At 33.7% G+C, this 17,261-nt stretch overlaps 1 protein-coding gene and 1 pseudogene across 1 annotated transcript; both read right to left on the bottom strand.

The window, feature by feature from the left end:
* Window positions 1-4,205: 4,205 nt before the first annotated feature.
* LOC127846090 (toll-like receptor 4) lies at window positions 4,206-6,691 on the bottom strand (annotated as a pseudogene).
* A 7,969-nt stretch (window positions 6,692-14,660) lies between these two features.
* Window positions 14,661-15,769, bottom strand: LOC127846091 (toll-like receptor 4). Its single transcript, XM_052377268.1, has one exon. The coding sequence runs from the start codon at window positions 15,699-15,701 to the stop codon at window positions 14,661-14,663; it is 1,041 nt and encodes a 346-aa protein (XP_052233228.1). The 5' UTR covers window positions 15,702-15,769.
* Window positions 15,770-17,261: the final 1,492 nt, after the last annotated feature.

The following is a 17,261-nucleotide window of genomic DNA, read 5'->3' on the forward strand; positions in this document are numbered from 1 at the left end:
GATTTCAGACGTTTCCAATGATTTATTCTTAAGAATAACTTCAAGAAAAACTGCCTTTTATGCACTTAAGATTTGTGCAAATATAGTTCAATAACTTGAGATATTTGAAAAAAAAGTTCTAAACGGTGTGTTTATATTCTGTCCAGCCCGTGTGTAAACCTCTGAAAACCCCTTTGATTATGCACCCTGATTTGTAAGATCGTAATCACAAAGATGTAACAGAACTATAACAATTTGATGACGATTACTGCAAAACTCATTTCAAGCTTTAAATATTTCCATCAATCTGCTCTCAATACAACTGTCTGCTCCAGTGGCTGTCCTGAAATTTTGTGATTGTTAAATTATACCATGATATGTAATCCATTTGTAATTTCGCCTTTCAATCATTGATCACAAAGTAAGTGCAAAGGTTATAGTTTCAGACCAAGTTTTGTAATTTTGTTAACTTGAATAACTGGATGCCAATTGTGACAAATCAAGCCGACCAATCACAACCACTGTCTTAATTTGGCCCAATCACCAAACAACGGTAGTCTTTCATCAGTTGTATTGTTATTATGTCATTTTTATGCTATCTAATTTACTCACTACCACCAATCCTTTTGCATATTTTCATGCATTAAATACATTAGTTTGACATGCCCTATTCTGAAGCAGTAACCGAAATTACTTTTGCAAAAAAAAATAAATAGTGTCAGACCAACTAAACGAATTTCAAGTTCCGCAAATCCGCAAATTTGACGAACATCTCATCAAATTGCAGTAGCTGTATGTGTCTTTTCTCTTTCAAGAAATCTATTTGATCTTGTAAAGTATGCCTAATCACGCTTTTAAATACTAATATAATATGATCCCATATCGATTTTATAAGGAAGTTTCTAAAAAACAAATTAGTGCGAATACATGAGCTGCCTGTTCTAAAGATTCATGTGACTTTTATGAAGTTTAATTGAAACACATAAAGCATGGTGAATAGAATTATCATCCGCGTTTTGAAAAGAGTTGACACAAAAAGCGTTTTGCCCTTGGTTTCGAGATATTTTGTTGTACAATTGTTTGATTCATAGACGAAAGCAATATGAAGTATAACGACCACTTATTGGCCGCCGATAAGAAAACAACATTAAAACATTTCAAAGAAGTTTGATTTTACAGACTTTGTCAGAAGCTCGAAAACTTTAATACTTAACTGCATTCTGATTTTTCTGTTTACACATAACAACTTGCGACCAGATAAATAAACACGAAGATAAAGACGTTATGTTTATTTTATTTTTTAACTTTTGTCGAGATGAATTCGAAAATTGTTTTCATGTGTCAATATTAAAAATGGATACGTTTCACGGAATACTCATAAAAAATGACCCATTTAATGTAGGTAAACCGCCCATTATATGCTACCTTTAAATAAAAAACATTCTTAAATAATAAAGATTGTGATTTTAAACGATCAATCTTTACTACCAATGCTCCCCTTAAAAGATATCAAATACTTCCGGGATGGTAATTATATCAGTTACGCCTGTAAGAATTGTCTTGTGAATTAGTATACAGTCAAACCTGAATTCAGCGGTCAGTCAAGGGAAATGACCAAAGTGACGGTGATATTGTACCGTTCTGATTCAAAGAAAAAGACGCAACAAGTTTGTTTAAATTTATTCGTACGCAAACATCACACAAAAAGCATTTTAATTCAACAACCTCATAAAAAATACAACGCTTCAAACTCACATTTGCATTCGAATCATACTCCTCCATCAAGTCTCGCTTACGCTTAAGAACACTCTGCATTTGCGTACGTCCAACACAGAGCTCACTTGCTATTACACGCGAACTTTTTCCAGATTCAAATAGTTTCAAACACTTGACTCGCTCCTCTTATGTTAGGAACTTACGTTTACCACTCATTGTTATTCCGTGATTTATTATTCCGATTGCTTTTAGAAGTGTTGTGAACGCTAGAAAGCTCTTTTAAAGAATGATCCGAAAATGTTATTTTAAAATCGATACTCAATGTTGTAAGTACAATGTACTAATTAGCGGTCATTTAATTAGCGATTATTACTTTAAACGTGTCAAAAACTCTGACATATTTTCTGTTGAAGAAACCCCCACAATTTTCCCCGGAAAACAAACCTTCTCAACACCTTATTATTTGTTTACTCGCAGCGAGCCGCTTTTATAATATCAAAGGCAATTACCGCTATCAAACGCTTAAACCGCAAAATAGACGGACAAATGATGTGCAGTGTTTTTAATTTTCGCGACTCGAGACGACTGACGCGTGACCGTTGATTTCAGTTAAAACATGAATTTCGGAGTTGAATATAGTGGCCGTTTACCGTTATGAACAGGTGGCCGTTAAATTCAGGTGTAATCTAGAGTGTTTTTCGTCGGGGGGATTCCAGACTGACCGTTGTCTGCAGGTGACCGGTAAATTCAGGTAGCCATTAGGTCAGTTTCGACTGTATTATTAAAAGTGTTTAGACCTGTCTCTGGACACCAAAATTGCAAAGACTCATTGATAACTTGTAGGACGAATCCCCGCCAAAAATAGCTATATATACTCAAAATAATATCCTCTCAATACAATCATCTGACCAAGTGTTTATCCTTTAACTTTGTTAATGAATGTTAAAAACAACCCACGACTTGTGTCAATGTGTAGTTTCAAATGTCGCTCATAGATGATAAACGAATGGCAGAGTATATAGCTTTTGAACCAGTTTTGACACTCTTTTAGCTTTAATCGCTGGAGGCCTACTTGTCAGCAACCTTAGGCAACAAGTTTAGCAGATCAACCATAGCGAGTATCCTCGGAATATTATCTAAAATCACAGTAGTTTTTAAAGGGGCTTTTCCACAGATTTTGTCATATATTGAAGTTTGCCATTAAATGCTTTATATTGATAAATGTTAACATTTAATCTAAAAAGCTCAAGTACAAAAACAAGAATAAAATTAAAGAAAGAAAACGGTAACCCTAAACTGGCCCATGCAGTAAAAGTCTATCGCTTAGAACACTCGGCCATCCGTGCTCATACAATCAGCGATTATTTTATACATTGTATAAGCAATCCTCGTGGCATTACAAAATATAACGACAACAACAGAACTCCCCAAATTTAGTCGTTTTGCGTTGCAACGCTTTATAATTTTCAAATTTGTAAATAGTAAAAAAGATGTATATAATGATATTTTAAAGCATGGTTAATGTTTAGTATTACTGTTTCCTCACAAATATCATAACTACAACGAAAATGTGCGAATCTGAATTTATTTTATAATTCTGTCAATTTACCACAACGTGAAAAGGCACATTTAAGGACCAAAATGTTTTTACTTTGTCATTTGTTTTGCGGTTCATGCTTGTTATTTGCACTATTCCACCAATAGAATGACCCATTTTTATACATTGAAATCATTCGGGCGACATTCCATAGTCAGAGGCAAAGGCCGCTCAGTGTAACATATTTCAAAAAAATATTTGTAACAGACTTATTCAGAATAATTACAATAAAAATGACATTGAATGCGGGGAAAATGGATCCAGTGGACACGATAAAACAAAACATAGTTTATGTCATTATAAAAATGGTAAGTAACGGTTAATCCGACTAACATGTAATCAGTTGTTTTTTTTGCCTTAGCGATCAGATATTGAACGTTATTTGTAATTTACAAACATATAATTAACACTTTAGTTATATTAGTTTTAACCTTGTACACATACACATGTCGTTATTGCAAATACTAGTAAAATATATACGCGATAATATGTTATTTACGTGTAATGATTTTGTAATTTGGAATACTAACGTAATATGTACGCAATAATTATTCTATAATTGAAATGATGTGATTGACATAAAGGGAGATATATAGTGATTTGATAGTACCGACAAAATATCTTGAAAAATGCAGCGTTCCTTTGCGTGTGCAATGCTCCATTACACATTTAAAGCACAAATGACATATTACATCTATTAGCGATACACACTATCAATAACAAAGTTATATACACATATTTTCAATGCTTCAGCCAATATAAAAACATTTTAAAAGGATTTAAATTAATGCCTACAGAAACATGCACGAACACAAGTGACTATCGGTACAAAACCTGTCTAGATATGAACATATGACTTAAACAGTTAAAGACCATGACCCAATTGTAGGAACATGTTAACCAAAAATAAGTTTTACACAGAGCTTATAACATTATTAAGTTTGTCCCAAAAAAGTGCATTGCCCTCGTGGTCTGTTGTGTATTCGATGTAATTATTGTCCTGTATCCATAGAACCAAGTCCAACGGCATAGCGCTATGGGCCACTTGTTCTATCATAACTGTAAGTGAAACTTTATCGGCTAGAGAATAAATGCTCTCCATTCGCGCCATGTTGAACTCATACATGCACCACTTGCTATTCAGACACGAATTCGACAATATAACTACCGTTTTTCTGCTGCTGTCGATTGCCTGTATGATGTTGTCTGAGATGGCGCTACCAGCAAGGAATTCTCTCTGGTGAAGGCAAAGCGACACGTGTTCTGTCTCCACTCGTGGTATTAACTCGTCCCGAATGAAACGTATATTGTCTTCAGAGTAGGAAATAAATGCATCATATGTATAGTTCTCAATGACAATATAATCCGGTAGCCTTCTATATCCGAAATATCTCTTCTTGACATGTACATAAAGTTACGACGTTTCCATCGATATTTGTATATAAATCATCCAGTAACTAGTGAAATGAATGTCGCCAAGGCTATGCAACATATAACAATGACAACCGTGTATGATTTACACCTGGAGGAAAGGTTTCCAATGTCTTCGCAAAATTCTTTGGAATTCAACGCATTATTGGCAGATGTAATGAACTTGTAGTTTTCGAATCCAAACATGTTCTCTTTATGTTTCAACAACCAGTGTAGAAATTCTTGATTATTGCAGTCATATGTTAATGAATTTTTTTTAAGTCCACAGAAAACGTAGAATTTAGTTTTTCATTGGATTCAAGCTAATGCTGCACGCTAGCAGAAAGCGTATGTATCGAGTTAACAGAAAAATTCAATGACAAAAGATTAGATAACATGTTAATTCTTATTTCGAAACGTTCAATATTATTGTTACTCAAGTCTACATGTACCAAATTATACAACATTGCAAAGGTCGGAGAAAACAATACTGTTATCCCATTGGACGAAAGATCTAAATCCTGAAGGAATTGCAGCTTATCAAAGATATTTGATCGATATGGATCCGCCATTTGAGAACCTAATTCATTATGGAAGAGTCTTAAAACTTTCAATGATGTGAAATTTAAAGTATTGGGGACGATTGTTTTAATAGAACACCGAGATATGTTGAAAATTTCCATGTTATGAAGATGACCATAATATCCAGTATACGACTTAAACACATTTCCCGAAAGATCAATGAACCGGATTGAATTATTAGTTGGCTCGAAATTATATTGTCTGTCTAAATTATGAACAAATTTGCCGTCATTAAAAATTGTTTTCCAATCTAAATGGAAACCGAACACCATCATATATGTTGTTAAAATCAGGTTCAAAGTAGCGGCATTCTTCTGAAGACTTTGCCCTTTTTTTCAAAAACGAGTCATTGCAATAAGGACACGAGTTCTGACCCATGTCAATTGGGGGTGTATGAAAATCCTTAACGTGCTCAGCGGTGTATATCATGGGATTGAATGCATAATTTAGATATGAACCAATCGCTGTCTGAACGTTTCTCATGCAACTGAGTTGCAGTAAATATGGTCCAAACGTGAATTTGTTCATATCCATACGTATTGTTTTCAATGATGTAGGAATAAGTATAAGCGCATTTGTTTCAATTATCTCAATTCTATTTCCCGATATGTCTAAATCTTCAACTGTTGTGTTCCAGATGTAGCACAGATCCGACACAGTAACTTTGATGCCTATTCCAAATGTGTTATAAACGAAGGATATGTTCAAGAAGCCGATCCTCGAAAACTGCAAGCCATACGTTATGTTCGCGAATGATTTTATCCCCAGCTGCCGGTTGTAAGAAATGTCTAGAACCTTAAGACCGTGAATATGTTCGAATGCCCCTGCTGTGATGCTATGGATTCCACATGCGGATATGTTGAGAACTTGGAGCGATCTCAAATGCGAGAACGTGTTGTTGTCTATTCGGGAGAGGTTACAGTAGGATTGGAAGTTCAATCCCGAAAAAGAAAGTTGTTTTATTTTTGAAAAGTTAAACGAAACATTTGGGTAGCCATCAATTGTGATACTGCTTAAGTTTTTCAGATCGTCAAAGTCAGGTAATGAAGCATATAGTAAAAATATGTTTTGACATCCATGAAGTTTGAGCGTCTTCAAAGTGTTCGGTAGAAAAGATGCATTCAAGTTTCCGCTGTACACCGGTAACAGATTTCGGGATATATCTAATTTGAATAATTGATAGAAATCCTGAAATGTGTATCTTTCAACGATAGATATTTGGTTATAATTTAAGTATAATTCTGTAAGATTTTCACATCCTTTAAGATCCAAAGATTTCAAGTTTCCTAAGTTGTTTCTGCCAGCCCTTAGAACCACGGATGCATATCCCTTGCTGGAAATGTCAGAGCATATCTCCGAAAGCCTCATGTCACCCTTGCCCTCACAGTTGATTGTCTCGGTCCACATAGGTACATATTTTCTTTACAGTCAATTCTGTTTATTTTAATGACACAAAGAATTACTAATAGTATTCTACAACACATTTTTAAGTATCCCGTTAAATTTTTAAGAAAGTGACAGCCGTGTAAACCACAATATTCACGTGAGAAGCCATAATAAGAATAACACTGGAGGTGGTTGATAAGAATTTTATAAAATGACTAAGATTTTATCGGTGTTCTATACCACGTATAAATTAAACAAGAAATATCTTTAAAAAAGATATACGGCGTTGATTGTGGTTGCAGTTAATGAAAGGTAAAGACTTCAATGAATGAAATCAAAGATAGCGAATATCTTTTTCTGTGCAGTTCTAAGCTGCAGCAAACGCAGTACGGGATGATACGCGGAGTTTTCGCGGCTTATTTTACATTATTACATATTGCTGGTCATAAACGTATAGATACAAAACAGAAAACCAAAAGAAGAATGGAATTGAAATTAAAACATATGAGTCAACCGGCCACACGCGAAGTATCCGTACATATTTTGAATATTTATACGCGCGTTCTTCGAACAAACCTGTTTTAGTGGTTTGTCTGGCGTTGCTATTTGATTCGATTATTAACAGTATCGAGAATCATTGCGCTCATGCTTAATTCATTAGTCAATATGATGGCATACTTCTTGTTAAATTAATTAAAAATAATATTTATCATGGTATTGTTGTAAAACACATTAAGAAATTATTATTTACATACCATATGATATCGCTGGATATCTTCATTTAACATCTGTCTGGTCTAAAGAAAATTCCAATTCACCTAGTTCACGCTATAGCGTCTTTATTATGTAACGATTATTTTCCTGGCCGCGAACTCCGAACAGCACATAGGGTAGACGCATCGATGACCTGTATGTAAACTCTGACATTCACAAACAGTGGCCGCAAATTGACCCGATATACCTCGCGAGTTGAAATGCAATGCATTAAAGTGAGTCTTCGCTTCCACTGCTCTCTATACTTTAACATGTTAACATGTTGACAGGAATATGGAAGTTAGTACTAAATATGAGAACATAGCCTTTAAATGCAAACGTTCTCGCGCTGAAAATCTTCTGAAAATAAAACGTGGACGCACAAACTGTATTGATGTCGAGATTGAGTGCAAAACTGTTCTATCTATTAAGCCTTTTCATTAGATATAAAATTGTTTCATTGTGAACACGCAGTAAAACAGTGTTACAAAGACGCGGACATGTTTCCAATGTTCTGGTCGTATTCTAAAATCAGCCAATGCAGTTAATGAAGTGTGTTCATCTGTACTTGGCCGCGGGAAGTTTTATTTGAATTCTATTGGACGCTAACAAAGGTCAGGCTAAGGTGAAAAGCTGGCGTATACAGCTAACGCCGAAAAAGGAAATCATGTGTCAAGTGCGTTTATCTTTGCATGCATTATACCAAACACTGCAACAGTTAACTATCAATATGAATGACTATAAGGGCATACAACTTTTAAAACATGTAAAATTCATGGTATATTCTTTATGTCTTCTCTTAAGCCACCATCGCTAAACAACTACTACTGCTTCTACCCAGGAAACTGAATTCAGAGTGTCTCGGAAATATTAAGGGTTTAGATATAATTGAGTTTAAAATAATACTTTAAAATACTTTTTAAATTAATCTAAAGGAATTCCGTCTACTCGTAATTCGTTTGTATTACTATCTTGGTATAATCATATGGTACTCGTAAATAAAGTTTTAATAAAACATATGATGGATAAACTTTATATATCAAATATATGCAATGCCAAAATAAAAAATATATGTTTTAAAACTGTCATCCACTGATGTGCATGAATGTTTGGGTGTCATTTGTGAGAACGATGGCAATCTTCAACATTTATGGAAAACAAACATAACCGTTCAACCCAAAACAAAACCCTATCTTGTCCATCCTATCGTTTATCCTGTAACAAGAAATGCTTTCACACTGTTTGCAAAGGAAGTGATTTATGTAAATTAATATGATAAATACATATATTCAAATTGTGATCCCTTAAAGACGTTTTGAATACAAAGTTTAAGTCAACCTACCCTAAGCAGCACCACCTTAAGGGCATTTAATTCAGTTGGTATGGATTATTTAATGCTATTCTTTGCTTAAATTCAATTACTCTCTTATTAAGGTTTCGGTTTGATACGTGTTATGTTAATATCTTCATAATGACTATATTTATGGAAATCTTTTGAACAATCTTATCACATGTAATAATCGCCCAACAGCGGAAATGAGACTTTAAAATGGTGTTCGACGGGACTTTTATACAATTTCAAATACAGATAAACGGAATACCTTTCGCGAGTAAAATGCTTTTGAATGTCAACAAAAAATATTATATAGTTATGAAAAGTGGAAATATGCACGATTCGATGCTATAAATACATATTTGCAATGATCTACCTTGTATATTGATACGATGATCTACCTTTTAAACATTGACAAATAATAGGTATTGGCGAATTGTTTTTAACATTTCACAACAAAGATTCATACTGACGACAGTTGACAAAACTTTAATGACAAAGACATAATAAAGTTCAATACTTAGATTATATCCGTAAATATTAAATACAAAGTTAGTGAAATTGTTGTCAATAATAAAAATCACAATACAAACTCCATTTGATCAAAACCAAGTTTCATAAAGATTGAAAACAGTCGAGTGTATATGAAATGTGTATGCTTGCGTCCTAGCTTGTCTGGACTCTAAATGTGTCAGTCATCATGCTATGTAGAAATTTTTCAAAATGTTCAATATCATGAGACGACGTGTCGAAAGTAACACCTTTCTCCCTACATCCAAGCTCAATCTACCCGTTAAAAAGCTGGTCCGGAATGTAGTTGTGTTAATTTAAGTAAAAAACAGTGTTAAACCGGTGTTACCGTTGTAGATCCGGTTATAGTCTTTCCAATTATATAGTTAAGTAAAGATTGGGTACCAGAGTACGTCCACGATTAGAATTATATACATTATATCAAATGGTTGGTTGCAGACTTTTAGGGCACATGCGGCTCGAGTTCAATTGAGTTATGGAAGTAAATCACACCTATTACAGCTTCCAGAATCAAAAGGCAATGTGATGTCGTAAATGCATTACTTAAGAAGTTAATTCCTAGTTAACTGTCTGTATGTAATTCATCGTGAATATTTAAAGCTGTTTCATAATTTAATGTATAGTTAAAGGGACATCACTGTATTATACTTAATTATATCCGTAAGAGTTGTCTGTATATATGAATATGCTATATAGTTTGTTGAACACTTGTAGCTTGGACATTGTTGAATAAACATTTAGCGACATACGCCTTGCGTTGTAGTTACAACACGTCTAGACTACAACAAAAGCCACATCAACACACAAAACCAATTTCGTAACATATTTCGTTAAATGAAATTAATCCATAAAAAAATCAGTGTTTCTATGACAATAGCCGAAATTTCGACGCTAGATGTGGTCTGGTAACATAATCATATTTAACGATATACAAAATGCTCGTTTTTATTTTTGATGTGACAATATATTCCATGTAAATTTCCCGCGAAGATATCCGAACATTTAAGAGCGAATGCGAGATTGGCTTCGGGCAGCTCAAGAAAACTACGTCGTCCTTCCGTCGTGCTCATAACAATTATTATATTTAGGCAATCAGTCAATTAAGACCACTGATCTACAACATTGGTGTATCGAAATTCAAGATGAGTTGGCAGTATCCAGTTTAAGCCAAGAAGAACACTCCAATGTTGAAGTTCCAGACTGGCTTCATCTTTTTCCACCATTCGACAATGCTGCCAACGTGAGACCGTGGAACATTCAACCAACCAATGGGGTCATCGGGATCAGGTTTACGCTGTTCAATGTTACTTGAGGTCAAATTTGAATTCAAACTTGGTAGAGGAAATAGTAATGTTACAACTTAATCGGGATATGTGATATGCTATGTACGCGCTCTGTTTAAGTTACTTTACAGAGCACTCGCTTATAGTTAGAGGTAGCGTGCTCGATTCCCGGGCTTAATGCAATAGCGAAATAACAGGTGTCTTTAAGCGATAATACTCACACAGGCACACAGTGAATTAATCGATATTGTGCGTTCCGTCATTAGAATCTCTAAGCGGATTATGAAAATGACATTATAACAGAAAGCGACTGTATGTATTTTAAATACTAGTTTCTAGTAAGATACCCCCCAACAATGTAGAAAAAACTTCAAAAAAAAAAAAACTCACCTAACTTGAATTTACAAATATACTCAAAATATTTTGCATAAAACAAGACATGTGGCAATAAGGCATTTATGCCACCATATTTCACTTTTGTATCTAAATTCCTCGAATTATAAAGAAGTGAAACTCCAGCTGCTGGAGCAGTATTGCATTCTCATTATATACAATTAGTTGGTCCTTTAGTTAAGGCAAGTGACCAATTGCCAAAACAGTACAAAACGGCACAATACAAAACAACATAAACACACAAGAATAAAGCTGGGGTCACCGCCTTGGAACGGTCAATGCAAAGCATTGGGGGTTTAAACCGATTTTAGAGCGCTCAACCTCACACTTGGCTTTAGAAATATTCATGATACATATAAGTGTAAATAAAATCTAAACTCATAGCATTGTAACACACATTAAACATTAATTTTATTATATAATTATTATAATTTGATTATAATTCATAATAATTAAAATCAAATTGTACTTCATGTCAAATACAAAGCTATTTTATGGCCAAAATTTTTGACTTCTAAAGTTGACATCATCATTTGAGGTTGAAAGAATAAAGAATGCAATGGATGACAAAGAAAGAGCTTAGTATAAAGTTGACGTCATCTTTTGAGGTTAAAAAAATACATGAATACAATGGATGAAAAAAAGAGCTTTGTATAGATTTGAGTCAATAAATTCCATAACTCAGAGGAATATTTGCTTACTCGAATATTTCGACTATATCACATAGTCTTCATCAGCGATGTGCTGGTCAGTTTAACGAGTCACGTGACGTCGGATATACATCTTAACGCCGTTGAATTCGAGTAAGCAAATATTGCTCTGAGTTATGGAATTTATTGACTCAAATGATGAATCCAGAGCAAGAGAACAACCTTCATAGTTGTAGCTTAGTATAGAGTTTATGAACCAGTTATATCATTTCATTTCAATGCCAAAAATGCTATTGCTTATTTTCATACATAAAAAATGTTCTACAATTCAATGTTTGAAAAAGTTGCCGAAATAGATTTGCAAAAACACAACAACAATTATAACATGTCAATTCAGAGCCGTGAGAGGAAAAGTGACCTTGTTGGTTAGTACATCACAAAATTGGTTAATTTCCAAAAATAAACATAATGTGTCGATAACATGTAGATTAAACCAAATAAATAGAACAATAGATCTTAATTTAAAAAAAGGGTTCGAGGTAAAATCGACACTTCGTTTAAATTAAAAATAAAATATGTTTATTACACCTTACACTTTTGCAGATGCCTCAAATTCGACGACCATCTCATTAAATTGCTATGGCCTTTAGTGTGTTTTTTAACGAAATATCTTTTTTATTTTTGTAAAATATACAACTTAACGCCGTTGAATACCGAAATCATTTTAAAAGCAATTAATCATTTAAAGTAATATAAAAAATAAATCCAATTGCTAATAAATAAGCAATAAAACTACCTTATAAGAAATGATTTTTCAGATTAAACTTATGTTTAAGGTCTATGCAGCGACGCGTTATATATCGCATTGCGGAATACTTTAATCGATTTGAAACACATAAAGTATTATGAATGGTAAATTATTCGCTGTTTAAACATTGTTATCACATCAAACTAAATGCCCCCTGCTAGAGAATTTGCTGAAATGTACATTTGTGGTTTTCCGCCCACTTATTGACAACCAATCAGAAAAAACAGATGTTTTTTACAGACATTGTCAGAAGCTAGAAAACTTACACAGTAAACTACATTTGTTACATCATTCTTTCAGATTTTTCTGTACACACAAAAAAAACAACTGAATCATGCGCTGTCCTTTTACGACCTAATAAATAAAAACACAAAAGAAGAAACTATGTTTTTTACTGATTCATTTTTGTAAAGATATATTCTGAAATTGTTGTCGGGTTTCAATATTTTAAATAGGTACGTTTAACGGTACGTTTAACGGCATACTCATGAATTGAACATGTAGTATGAATGCCGAAATCGTAGTCTGTTTTAGGTATAAACATATTCTGGACATTAACAAACACCAGTTATATGCTTTCTATTACATTATTTAATAATTCCGATAGTGTTTTTTTAAATATCTACTCTAATGTACGACTGAAAATATATCTGACCTCTCAGGGATAGTTGTTCCTGTTAGCATCGTCTTATAAATGGTTATTGTATTTTAAGGTCTCAAGACCTTTCTCTGAAGACCGATGCAAAAACAAATATATCATTTGTTCTACTTATTATTGCTCCGAAAAAGCTGTTTATACTGAATAATAGTATCCTCTCAATACAATAATCTCACCCAGTGTTTGACCTTGAATTTTTTTTATAAATGTTAAAAACTACCCACAACGTGTGTCAATGTGCAGTTTCAATAGTCGCTCGAGCGAAATAAAAGATGGCAAAGGTTTATAGTTTTTGACATTATTTTAGCTTGAATAACTGGAAGCATGTCGTCAATAATATTCGGAAAAAAACCTTAACAGATCAACCGAAGCGAGTATCCAGGAGCCGTTACGTAAAATCACATTTAAAAAAAATCATTATAAAGAAGTGAAAGTCCAGCAGCTGGAGCAGTATTGCATTCTTATTATACACAATTGTGTGGTCCTTTATTTAAGGCAAGTAACCAATTGTCAAAACAGTACGAAACAGCACAATACGGAACAACATACACACATACTAGAATAAAGCTGAGGTCACGCCTTGGCACGTTCAATGCAAAGCACCGGGGGGTTTAAACCGGCTTAAGAGCGCTCAACCTCACACTTGGCCCAGCAATATTCATGATACATATAAGTGTAAGTTCATACATTGAAATTATTTTGGCAATATTTCCTAGTTTGGCAATATTTCAAGCAAAACCGCGTACTAAATCTGAAAAAATGCTTAAGGCTGATTAAAAGAAACTAGTGGATAAATACAATCGGGTAAAGAACACATTGGACCAAGCTGGCGCAATAAAACAAAAGGTATTTTTATGTCATTTTAAAATGTTAAGTAGCGGCAAATCCGACTAACATCTTATCTGTTTATTTGGCCATAGTGATAAGAAATATTGTTTGGAATTTGTGATTTACACAAATACAATAAACACTCTACTTTTAAAAGTGTAGACTTAAAAGTATGGAGTTGCAACCATCTTTATTTGCATTAACTGATGTACACATACACATGTCATTATTGATAATACAATTAAAATATATACACAATAATATGTTAGCAACAAGTAATGGATCTGAAATTTAGAATACTTATGTAATATTTACGGAAGACTTAGTCATGTATACGCAAAAATGGTCATTTATATTAATAATATATTAACTCAAATTCCCATTCACATCCGAAATTGACATGATCAGATAGCAATACAGTGAGGTAAATGATGATGTGATGGTCCCGTCATAACAACTTGCAACATAAATCGTTCCTTGATTGTGTTTATAACTTTAATACATGTTTATAACAACATTTGCATATTCCATTTAGCCGCGATAACATTAACAATAACACAGTTATCTATATAGTTTCAATCAATAAAAACAGTTAAAATGTTAAAAATGATTCTAAAAATGTTTACAGAAACATTAACGCGTACTAGTGACTATCGGCACCGTACAAATTAAACATGTCTAGATGTGGATATATTACTTTAACCAGATTAAGACCTTGTTTCAATTTTTTAATAAGTAAACCAAAAGTAATTTTTAAATTGATCGTATAAAACTATTAAGTTTGTCCCAAAAAAGTACGTTGCCCTCTTGGTTCGTTGTGTATTCTATGTAATTATTGTCCTGTATCCAACGAACCATATCCAACGGCATAGCGCTATGAGACATTTGTTCTAGCATAACTATAACAAGAGAAACGTCATTGCCTCTAGAATATATCCTCTCAATTCGCGCCATGTTGAACTCGTACATGCACCACTTGCTCTTCAGAAACGAATTCGACAATATAACTACCGTTTTTCTGCTGCTATCGATAGCCTGTATGATGTTGTCTGAGATGGCGTTACCAGCAAGAAAGTCCCGCTGGTGAATGCAAAGTGACACGTGTTCTGTCTCCACTCGTGGTAGGAACTCGTCTCGAATGAAACGTATATTGTCTTCAGAGTAGGAAATAAATGCATCATATTTATAGTTCTCAATGACAGTATAATCCGGTAGCCTTCTATATCCAAAGGATCTCTTCTTTGACATGTACAAAATGTAACGAAGTTTCCATCGATTTTTGTGTATTACTCCTCCAGTAACTAGTGAAATGAATGTCGCCAAGGCTATGCAACATATAACAATGACAGCCGTGTATGATTTACACCTTGAGGCAAGGTTTCCAATGTCGTCGCAAAACTCTTTGGCATTCAAAACGTTATTGTCAGATGTAACGAATTTGTAGTTTTCGAATCCGAACATATTATTTTTGCGTTTCAACAACCAATTTAGGAATTCTTGATTATTGCAGTCATATGTTAATGAATTATTTTGTAAGTCCAATAAAAACGCAGTGTTCATTTTTTCATTGGATTCAAGCTGGTGCTGTATGTTAGTAGAAAGCGTATGTATCGAGTTAACAGACACATTCAATGACAATAAATTATATAACATGTTAATTCTTATTTCAAAAAGTTCAATATCGTTGTTGCTCAAGTCTAAATGTACCAAATTAACTAACGCTTCGAAGGTCGAAGTAAATAATATTGTAATCCCATTAGTCGAGAGATCCAAGTCCTGAAAGGATGGCAGCATACCAAAGATATTTGATCGATTTGGATCCGCCAATCGGGAACCTAATTCATTATGGGAGAGTCTTAAAACTTTCAATGTTGTGTAATTAAAAGAATATACACCGATTGTTCTGATAGAACATCGGGACATATTAAAAATTTCTATTCTGGGAAGATGACGATAAGATCCAGTAAACGACTTAAGCACATTTCCCGAAAAATCCATAAACCGAATTGAATTATCAGTCGGATTAAAATCAAATTCTATGTCTAAATCATAAATAAAATTGCAGTCATTGAAAATTAAATTAAAGAGCTAAATGGTGTAATGTAAATGAATAATATTTACGATCTAACACATCTAGTTTGTTAAAAAAAGAGGTTTAGATACATTTCACACTTGATAGTTTAATATCTTCAATTGACGGAAAATATAATTGTATGTACTAATTACTTTAAAACGTATCCCAAAATCTGTTTAATAGATCGCCGATTCTTACGTGTAGGAATTCATTTTCTGGTGCGCAAGTTAATGACTTAGATAGTTTTAGACGCATGTTTGGTCATTAATTCTGGAGTAAGTTTGAGGTGCGGCTAGTCCTCAAACCGGTGGAAGCCGCAAATATTTGAATTGAAAGTTCTAATGTGGTGATGCCTGGTTTGATCATGTAATGCTTAAAGTTTGTGCTATGTTATAAAAGAAGTGGATTTGAACTAAATTGTATAGCCTGATTTTCTCGAGCTTCGTCATATGCTGTAATAATGTCCTTAGTACAGATGGTGTTAACGATGTAAAAAATATAAACTTGTCCACGTACCGAATATTTTCACTGTGTACAATTATTTTGTTTCAGACGCCATTATAAATCTCAAGTCCACATTTTGGCAATTAGCTCGGGTTCGCCTCTCCGACGTTTAATCAATTTGTAGTCCGTAATTAAGTAAGCCAAAGCAACATGACACCTTCCACCTTGGGCCTCGGGACTCATAGAATAAATCAGAAACACCAAACTACAAGTATCCAACATTAAATATCAAATTTAAAAATACGTCAATTAAATAACACACAAAAAATACAGGTGAAGTACAAGTGACATCAATCGAAACCTGCTGCAATTTCATAAATGAACATTTCGAAGAAACAAAAGAAATACTTTAATAACCAGATGATCCAATCAAAATGTTCAATGAACAGTATCACCTGTTTGAAAACACCTTGCAAGGCTACCAAACAACGCAGGTTCAGAAAGAAGAAGCGAATGACATTAGAATTTCACAAGAAAAATCATGTTATTCAATGGAATCAAAGAATCGCTAAATGAAACAAATGTGAGAAAAACATTACAACTATTATTTAATTGTCATAGACATTGAAAACAACATCACACTTGATAGAGTCCATAGGATAAAAAAGGGAAACCCGAGAAAACAAGACCGACCGTAGCGAAAATCCACCATAACAAGGACCGTGAACTCGTACGGAGTTTCTGGTGAAAGGACAAGCGGCAGCTTTCGTGAGATAAAAATTGAATGTCTGGTATACATTAATCAATGTCTCGTGAAACATAAACCAATAAAAAAA

This window comes from Dreissena polymorpha, chromosome 9 (genome assembly GCF_020536995.1).
Source record: "Dreissena polymorpha isolate Duluth1 chromosome 9, UMN_Dpol_1.0, whole genome shotgun sequence".
NCBI classification, from domain to species: Eukaryota; Metazoa; Mollusca; class Bivalvia; order Myida; family Dreissenidae; genus Dreissena; species Dreissena polymorpha.

Coding starts and splice junctions, on each gene's coding strand:
- LOC127846091 (XM_052377268.1), bottom strand. CDS start 15,701: ATGCTGCCATCCTTTCAGGACTTGGATCTCTCGACTAATGGGATTACA.